Source organism: Scyliorhinus canicula, chromosome 2, assembly GCF_902713615.1.
Source record: "Scyliorhinus canicula chromosome 2, sScyCan1.1, whole genome shotgun sequence".
In the NCBI taxonomy this organism is placed as follows: domain Eukaryota; kingdom Metazoa; phylum Chordata; class Chondrichthyes; order Carcharhiniformes; family Scyliorhinidae; genus Scyliorhinus; species Scyliorhinus canicula.
In genome coordinates, this window is record NC_052147.1 from 83,496,873 (window position 1) to 83,506,100 (window position 9,228).

Here is a 9,228-nt window from a genome sequence, read left to right on the forward strand (position 1 = left end):
GGGGAACGAATCGGGGCGATCAACTAGATAAGCAATTGCTGCCAGTTCTGCTGCCTGCGAGCCTAAGTGTCCTGGCAGCTTTAGTGAAATTTCCTCTCGGGTGCGTCCCTGCGCGTCCTCTACATAAAAACCACATCCTGTTAAGCGTTTTCCGTCTAAAACTGTGGAGGAGCCATCCACATAGATCCTCAGGTGTGCGCACGTGTCTGTGGGCTGGGGTCTCTGGGGTGAACTACCTATCTTCTTGGGATGTGTTTTTGTGATGAAGGGGCCTGTGTTGTGGTGTGTTGAGATAATTTCGCATTCATGAGGGGTGTCTGAGTACTGTAAATTGTCAGCAAGGAAAGTGTGGGTTTTAGTCCTTTTAACGGTGATGCCCCGTCTCTGTAAAAGAAGGGTCCAATGGGCTGCTCGTATTTGGCTGACTGTGCCATCTTTAAGTCGGCCGTCTAACAATAGCTGTGTCGAGGTGTGTTCTGTGAGGGTTGTGATGGGCTTGAGTCCTGTTATGTATGAAAAATACTGAACTGCCCAAAAAATTGCGAGCAGGTGCCTTTCACAGGCAGAAAATCCTTGCTCTACAAGGTCTAAAACTTTTGAGGCGTACGCCACGGTTCTTAACTGTTCATGCCGTTCCTGGAGGAGCACGGTCGAAAGGGTTCGGTCGGTGCTTGCTACTTTTATAGCTTACGGGGAATGGGGGTCTGGAATTTGTAGTGCGAGGGCTGCGATGAATGCTCTTTTTAAAGCGTCCACGGCATCTGTATGCTGCGGAAGCCATTCCCAAGGTGCCTTTTTCTTGAGAAGGTCGGATAAGGCTTTAGTGGCGAAACCGTCGATGTGGTTTCGGCAGCAGCCAACCAGTCCCAAAAACGACTGGAGGGCTGAGACATTGTGGGGAAGGGGCAATTTGACAATCGAGTCAATCCTTTTATGCTCGATCTCGCGTTTACCATGCGTGATAATTGTTCCCAAATATATCATCTTTTCTTCCAAAATTTGGGCCTTTTTGGGGTTAACTTTACATCCGATTTCTTTCAGGAGTCCTAGGAGTTCTGCTAGAAGCGAAATGTGCTCTGCCTTTGTGTCTGTCTGTAGTAACAGGTCGTTTACATACTGGACCAGACATTCGGGGTGGGAAAATTTAGTTAATCCATTTGCCAGCTGTCTGTGGAAAATGGAGGGGGAGTTGTGGAATCCTTGTGGAAGGCATGTCCACGTGTACTGCTGTCCTTTAAAAGTGAATGCGAATTTATACTGGCACGCTTTAGCCAATGGAATGGACAAGAATCCATTGCTGATGTCCAAAACCGTAAAGTATTGTGAATGGAATCCCTGCTTGAGCATGGTCTCGGGACTTGTGGCTACAGTGGGGGCTGCGGCTGGGGTTACTTTGTTCAGTTCCCGGTAACCAATGGTCAGTCGCCATGATCCATCGGGTTTTCTGACTGGCCAAATCGGGGCATTATTAGTGGAGCCTACTGATCTTAGTACGCCCTGTTCTAATAAGCTGTCTATTACCCTTGAGATTTCTCCCTCTGCTTCCTGGGGAAATCCGTACTGTTTCTGGGATCTGGGGTCAGGACCTGTAATCTGCACTGAGCCAGCCATTCAGCCACAGTCATGCTTATGGTGTGTAAATGCTGCTCTGTTCTCCTGCAGAACTGCCCTAACCTGCTTGTTTGTGCTAATTGTGCTCGGGTCAAACCAGTATTCGCCTACTGCGCTGATCCTATTAGCATAATCTCCTACGGTGAGTGTGGCGGGGGCTCTTGCTATTTTTGCCATTTTCCAGACATTTGTTTACTGGATCGAACGAAAGGTTGTGGGAGCTCATAAAATCAATTCCCAAAATGTGTTCTGCTGTGTGGAGTAGATCAACTAAAACTGTGGGGAGTTTGGTCGTTATATTGCCAATCTGAATGGAGACAGGGGCTGTGATGTGTCCCTGCTGTGAGTGGCCTGTGAAGCCGCTGAGGGTGATGGTCTGTAGTGGGCCATGTGTCTTTCTGAAACTTGGTGGAGGAATTGAGTGTGGTGCGGGACCCTCCTGTGTTCCAAAGAAATTCAACGGGCTGGCCCCGTACTGTTGCTGCAACGACCGGTCGGCCGGACTTATCCCAAAGGGTGTCGCAGACCCAAGTTGGGGAGCCCGAACACCGTCAGTCTGTGCCATTCATGTCTCCCTGGTCTGAACGGGCACTAACACTATGAATAGGCTTTGTCCTATTCCTATTTAGGGTGCCTGTCTGTTGGGCTCTCTGTGATTTCTGCGGGGCATTGCACTCTCGTGCAAAGTGTCCTAATTGACCACAGTTGTAACAGTCTTGCGATTTCTGGGGTGGGCTGTTCCTACCTTCATTTACCCATGCGGGGTTTTGGTGCGTTTTAACTGCATGCATGTCTGCATCTGCCTGCTCTTCGTCGGGTTTCCTCAATGCGGTTTTATTCTGAACGGATTGCTCCCAAGCGCGGGACAACATTTTTAAAACCCATTTCTCGTTGTGGGCCTCTTCTGAAGGGTCATAATTTGCGCAAGCTCTCTGTCCTGCCTCTGTTGCATGGGAGATCAGGATTCAAGTCCATTTGGCCATGTTATCGGAGGACAAATGGGCGCGGGCTAATTCTCCAAAAACTGCCGTGAAATGAATCCACAAGCGTCCAGCAAACGCTGTGGGGTGCTCGGTCTTCTTTTGCCTGCATTTATTCAGGCCTTCTACCGGGTCTCCTCTATTATTGCCGATCGCATCAAGGATCGCTGTGTGCATCTCTGCTAGGGTGCCTCCTCCTACATTCTGTGGGTCGGGAAGGGCTGCTACGACTGATGGATCGAGACTCAAAACTGTGAGCTTCACCTGCTCTCGCTCGTCCAGGCCGTACACGGTGGCCTGCTGCTTAACTTTTGCAAAGAATTGGTCGGGGTCTGAAGTGGGGAGGAACGGTGTGATTTTCTCACACGCGTCCCGTAATTGGGTCACGGTTAAGGGGGTCGTATAAAGGAAATCCGTGTCTCCGTCTGCTGCGGCTCTGCGGTAGGTGGTTACTGGATTCATGGGGGTGTGTGCGATCTGTTCTGTGGGGGGTTGGGGTGCTCTTCTTTTCTGGGGCTTCTCTTGCGCACATGTTCCATGTACGTACCTATGGGCTGTTTCATTTGATTCTTGCCAATCGGGGCCATTTTCCTGTTCTAATTGGGATCCGAATGTGCTCTGAAATCCGTTCTGAACTGAAAGCAGGGATTGTAATTCTGCAATTTGCTTCCGGCACTTTGCGTGATCTACCGAGCTCTGCCTTTGTTCCGTTGTGGAAGCATGGAGTGCTCGTAGGGCTGCTTTTAAATCACTGCACTGCTTCTGCAGTGCCTCTACCTACTGTTCTGTTTCTTGTATTACCAGGACCGCACGTTGTGTGTCCTGGTAGGCCTTGTCGTACTGAGTCTGGAAGCTGCGTGAGTGCGCCAGACAAGACTGGTGTGCCCTCTTGGCATCATCCACCTCTCTGTCTTTTGCTGCCAACCTCCCTTTTAACTCTCTGTTCTCCTTCTCTATGTCGGTTACATCGACTTTACTCATCCTATCTCTCTCCTCTATCTCTCTACGGAGCGTCCTAATGACCTCCTCTGTGCCTCGCAAATGTGCCAGACAGGACACGATTGCCATCGGCTTGCGAGCTTTTCCCAAGCTCTTCTTGTGGATCTCTGTCAGGTTCTCCCACCAAGTATGTCCTATACTCCCGGGACCTGTTTCCTCATTTGCACAAAATTCGCTCCAAAGGGGCCATCCCTTCACTTTGAGGTACTTTCTAATCTTATCTTCCCAAACGGGACACTGTCCTACTCTACTGGTCACTGCGACCACGAATTCTTGAGGGTTCATAAGGCGTTCCATTGCCTTTGTTGCCATTTTTCCTATCTGAGTTCTCTTTAAATTTGGAACAAGAGGTAATAAAGCGGTGCTGCAAACACGGGTACGGCTTACGCTAATTTCCGGAATACAAACTCCCGACAGTTTTTTGCAACAAAATCTCTCAGGTTTAACTTATATCCCTGTTAGTACGCATGCATTAACACGCTTCCGAATTCTGGAGGATTGATCAGAACTGCTTGAACACTTGTGGTTATTTCTGTTTCCAACTTGATTCTAATTCAAATTTTGGGTTCTCTCGGAGTGGGGGGGCCACTTCTAAGTCGAGTCCCGTCAGAGGACGCCAGTAAATGTTGCTCGTTGTGCTTTCTCTTTAATTGCTCTGTTTTAATAACCTTTGCTCTAGAGTCGCCAGGTATCTTTCTGATACCACCACGAGGTTCAAGGCCAAGTGCTGATCAATAACTCAATACACCAGTTAATAAGTTTCAAATCAATACACATTTATTATACACACAGTCAATCACTACTTATGCATAAACTCAATTTACTAAACTATCGCTACTACTAAAAGCCTATATGTAGCTTTGAATGGCCCACCAGGTCAGGGGAACAATGGCCTTTGTCCGGTTCTGATTCTGCTGGCTTCAAACTGGTACGGAATAGTAGCTAGGAGCTTCTATCTCATAGCGTGCGTTGACTTGAGACTTACTTGGTTGATGCAGCTGCTAGGCAGGTCTCTCCTCGCTGAGAGCCACAGTCAAGAGTTCTTTGAGAGCTGCCAAGACAGTGAACTGAACTTGGGGACGCTATCTTATAGTCCCCAGGGGTTTCGCGCCCTTTTGGGCGGACCCCCGGACTTTGTCCCAATTAATTGGACCAGGTCTCAATCGTTCTCATCGATTTTCTCCAGTACTGGAGTTGTTCCCTGATAATTGAATTACTTTGTATGTAGTATGTAAACGGCTATTGGTTTCGGTTCTGTCTGGGTTCTGCAAATCTTAATACACAGGAAATCTTGCACCTGCTTGTGTTCCCTGACCAATTTTCACTACACTCTTAGCGGGCATCCATTTTGGAATCGGGACGGTGGCCACCCTAGGTGGCTACAACGTGGATCTTCACGCTGCAGGAAATTCCAGCACGTGGATCTTCACACTGCGGGAGATTCCAGGACAGGAATCTTCATGCTGCAGAAGATTCCATTCCGTGGATCTTCACACTGAGGGAGATTCCAGGAAGTGGACCAGCACACTGCGGGAGATTCCAGGACGTGGCTCTTCACACGGTGGGAGATTCCAGGATGTGGATGTTTACACTGCAGGAGATTTCAGGACGGCGTTCTTCACACTGGGGGAGATTCCAGGACGTGGATCTTCACACTGCACCATATTCCAGGACGTGGATATTCACACTGCAGGAAATTCCAGGATTTGGATCTTCAAAATGCGGGAGATTACAGGATGGGGATCGTCACATTGCGGGCGATTCCAGGTGGGAATTTTCGCACTGTGGGAGATTCCAGGACGGGAATCGTCACAATGCGGGAAATTACAGGACGGGGATGTTCACATTGCTGGAGATTACAGGATAGGGATCTTAACACTGCGGAAGCTGGCCGTGGACCTTCACATTACAGGAGATTCTAGGACATGGCTCTTCACACTGAGGGAGATTACAGGACAGGGATCTTCACACTGTGGGTTATTCCAGGATGTGCATCTTCACACTGCGGGAGATTACAGGAAGGGGATCTTCACACTGCGGGAGATTGCAGGACGTGGATGTTCAGACTCCGGGAGCTTCCAAGACTTGGATCTTCACACTGCAGGAGATTCCAGGACAGGGATCTTCATACTGCGGGAGATACCAGGACGTGGCTCCTCACACTGTGGGAGATTTCAGGACGACGTTCTTCACACTGCGGGAGATACCAGGATGTGGATCTTCACACAGTGGGAGATTGCAGGACGTGGATGTTCAGACTCCGGGAGCTTCCAAGACTTGGATCTTCACACTGCAGGAGATTCCAGGACAGGGATCTTCACACTGCCGGAGATTCCGGATGGGAATCTTCACACTGCGGGAGATTCCAGCTCGGGGAGCTTTACACTGTGGGAAATTCCAGGACGTGGCTCTTCACACTGCGGGGGATTCCAGGACGTCGATCTTCACACTGTGGGAGATTCCAGGATGGTGGAAGCGGTGGTGTCTAAGGATGGGGAGAAAGCATTTGACCGGGTGGAGTCGGTGCACTTGTTTGATGTACTGGAATGGTTTGGGTTTGGACAGGGGTTTGTAGACTGGCTCAGATTATTGTACAAAGCACTGAAGGCAAGCGTCCTGACAAATGGAGTCAGCTCTAAGTAATAATAATATGAAGAATCTTTATTATTGTCACAAGTAGGCTTACATTAACACCGCAATGAAGTTACTGTGAAAATTCCCCAGTTGCCACACTTGGGCGCCTGTTCGGCTACACAGAGGGAGAATTCAGAATGTCCAATTCACCTCACAGCATTCTTTCGGGACTTGTGGGAGGAAAGCGGTGCACCCAGAGAAAACCCATGCAGATCCGGGGAGAACGCACAGACTCCACACAGACAGTGATCCAAGCGCAAATTGAACCTGGGACCCTGGAGCTGTGAAGCAACAGTGCAGCCTTTAGCCCAAAGTTCTTTGCTTTGCAGCATGTGACGAGGCCAGGGTGCCTGCTCTCCCCATTGCTCTTTGCCCTCGTGATCGACCCATTTGCAATGGCACTCCAGACCTCTAGGGAATGGCACCTTCTCTTTCAAAGCTCAATATAGCAAAAAAGTGAGATGTTCCTGATTAGCAGGAGGGTAGATTGAGTAAGCCTCCGATCCAACTGGTGAGGTCAAGTATCCGATATCTGGGGATACATGTGACACAAGACTGCGCCCAAGTCCATAAGCAAAATTTGGCAAGGATCGTGGAGGAATGAAGGAGGACTTCAAGTGATGGGATGTGTTGCGACTGTCCTTGTGGATGAGAGTTCAGACTGTAAAAATCGTGGTTCTGCTGAAATTCTTGCTTGTATTCCAGAGTCTCCCAATTAACTTTCCTAAATCGTTCATTTGGAAGATTAATTAGCTGATCCCAGGCTTTGTGTGGGCGGAGAAGATTCCTCAAATCAAGAGAGCTTTCTTGGAGCGAGAGAGAATAAGAGGAGGCCTGTGGCTCTCAAATTTACAAAATTATTACTCGGCTGCAAACATTGCCATGGTCCGGAAGTGGATGGAGGACCGGGGATTGGTATGGAGGTTAGTTGAGGAAGCCTCATGTAAGGGGACCACTTTTAGGACAGTGGCTTTGGTGCCTCTGGCATTCTAGTCAAATAAATATTCATCAAACCCAGTGGTAATCACAACACTGAAAGTGTGGAATTAGTGCAGGCAGCACTTTGGGATAGAGGGCATGTATTTGAAGGCACCAATACGCGACAATCACAGATTTGTCTTGGTGAGACGAGACGTTAGGTTTAGGAAGTGGGATCGGCTGGGGATTTGAGGATCTGTTTGTGGGGGGGAAATTTCGGACTTGTCAGAGCTGGTGAACGCTTACCAGTTGCCAAACCGAAATGGATTAAGATATATTCAGATTAGGCCTTTCTGAGAAAGAAGGTGTGTTCTTTCCCAATGTTGCCACCCCTGGGACTACAGGGCAGGCTCTTATCAGAGGGCAAGATTAGGAAATCTCTGATATCTATGCAGAAGTGACCAAAAGGAGGAACGATCAATGGAGGATAATCGGCTAAAATGGGAGGAGGAATGGGAGGCGGGGGGGGGGGGGGGGGGGGGGGGGGGGGGGGTGGTGGTGGATTTGGAAGGAGGCACAATGTAGGATTAATGCTTCCACGTGATGCACAAAACAAAGCCTAATCCAATTCAAAGTGGTGCACAGAGCACATATGACAACAGCCAGGATGAGTCCATTCTTCTTGGCAGTAGACGGCCAATGAGTGTGGTGTGCTGGGTCCCCGGCAAACCAAATACCTGTAAATAAATTGAGGGTTTCTGCCGCTACTACCGTTTCAGGCAGTGAGTTCCAGAACCCAGGGTGGGGTAAAATCCATCTCCCCTCTCATCTTTCTTTTTTTTTTAACATTGTTGATTGGAGCTATGTCCAAATATGTACAGAAACATTAACACTCAAAGAGCCAAAACAAACGAACCGTGATGAAATAGCATAATGTATAACATAACGATGGGCAGCACGGTGGCCTAGTGGTTAGCATAACCGCCTCACGGCGCTGAGGTCCCAGGTTCGATCCCGGCTCTGGGTCACTGTCCGTGTGGAGTTTGCACATTCTCCCCGTGTCTGCGTGGGTTTCGCCCCCACAACCCAAAAATGTGCAGAGTAGGTGGATTGGCCATGCTAAATTGCCCCTTAATTGGAAAAAATAATTGGGTAATCTAAATTTATAAAAAAAAAAAATGTATAACATAACGTGGAAAACCCTACCTCTATACAATCCAGCCTAGCTCCCCCCATGAAGTTTTTCGTCCAATATAACCCTCAACCTGTAGCCAACGAAGTTGGCCATTTCCTTAAATACAAAATGGAGGAACGCAAAGCATACAGGATAAAATGGACAATGTTTGCAGCCCCAGCAGGCTGCACCTAGCAGGTGTGGATTCTGTCTGCTAAGAAAGCAGACAGCACCAAAACCAACGTTCCGCATACTAATGAGGCAATCACAGGGATAATTAGCATGTTAATGGAATGATTCCAGATACAATGGACACAAATGGGGAAGCAACTGCAACATTGTAAAGGATACTAGACACTCAGGCACCAACAGGGTTCGAAAACAAAGAGCCTGAGAGCCCGCCCAGTAGCTAAGGAACAGCCTCAGCTGTGCTGTACTGTTCTATGTTCTATGTCTATTGGGGTAATTCAAACATATCGATTGGGAAGAGACCCAATTGATTCCAAGCAGGTAAGGGAGTCCGCCCAAAGGGGCGCGGATCCCTGGGACCTATAAAAGACAGGTCCCACACATGGTTCAGTCTTCTCATCCAGCCCTCCTCTCTCTTTGACCAGCACTCCTCCGTGGACCAGCACCTCGACCAGCTTTTGCCAAGAAGACCCTGAAGGAGAGAGAGAGAGGTTCGGACAGCAGCCGCCAGCAAGAAAGTGTCTCACAACGATCGCTACCAGAGATAGACACTCCTGACCCCTTTTAACTTATACCAACCTGAAGTCTGCAGACCAGAGCAGAGCAAGAGGCCTTGTTCCCTGACCCGGCAGTTCCTTCGAGATAAGTATTCGTTTATCTAGCGGAAGGAATAGCTTAATCCTTTTAATAATAATTGTATTATAATAAACTCAGTTGTTTGAA

At 48.6% G+C, this 9,228-nt stretch overlaps 1 protein-coding gene across 1 annotated transcript; it reads left to right on the forward strand.

The window, feature by feature from the left end:
- Positions 1-4,730: 4,730 nt before the first annotated feature.
- Positions 4,731-8,988, forward strand: LOC119962381. Its single transcript, XM_038790344.1, has 2 exons — positions 4,731-7,147; positions 8,931-8,988. Exon 1 carries the CDS (start codon positions 5,310-5,312, stop codon positions 6,231-6,233), a length of 924 nt encoding a protein of 307 aa, XP_038646272.1. The 5' UTR covers positions 4,731-5,309; the 3' UTR covers positions 6,234-7,147; positions 8,931-8,988.
- Positions 8,989-9,228: the final 240 nt, after the last annotated feature.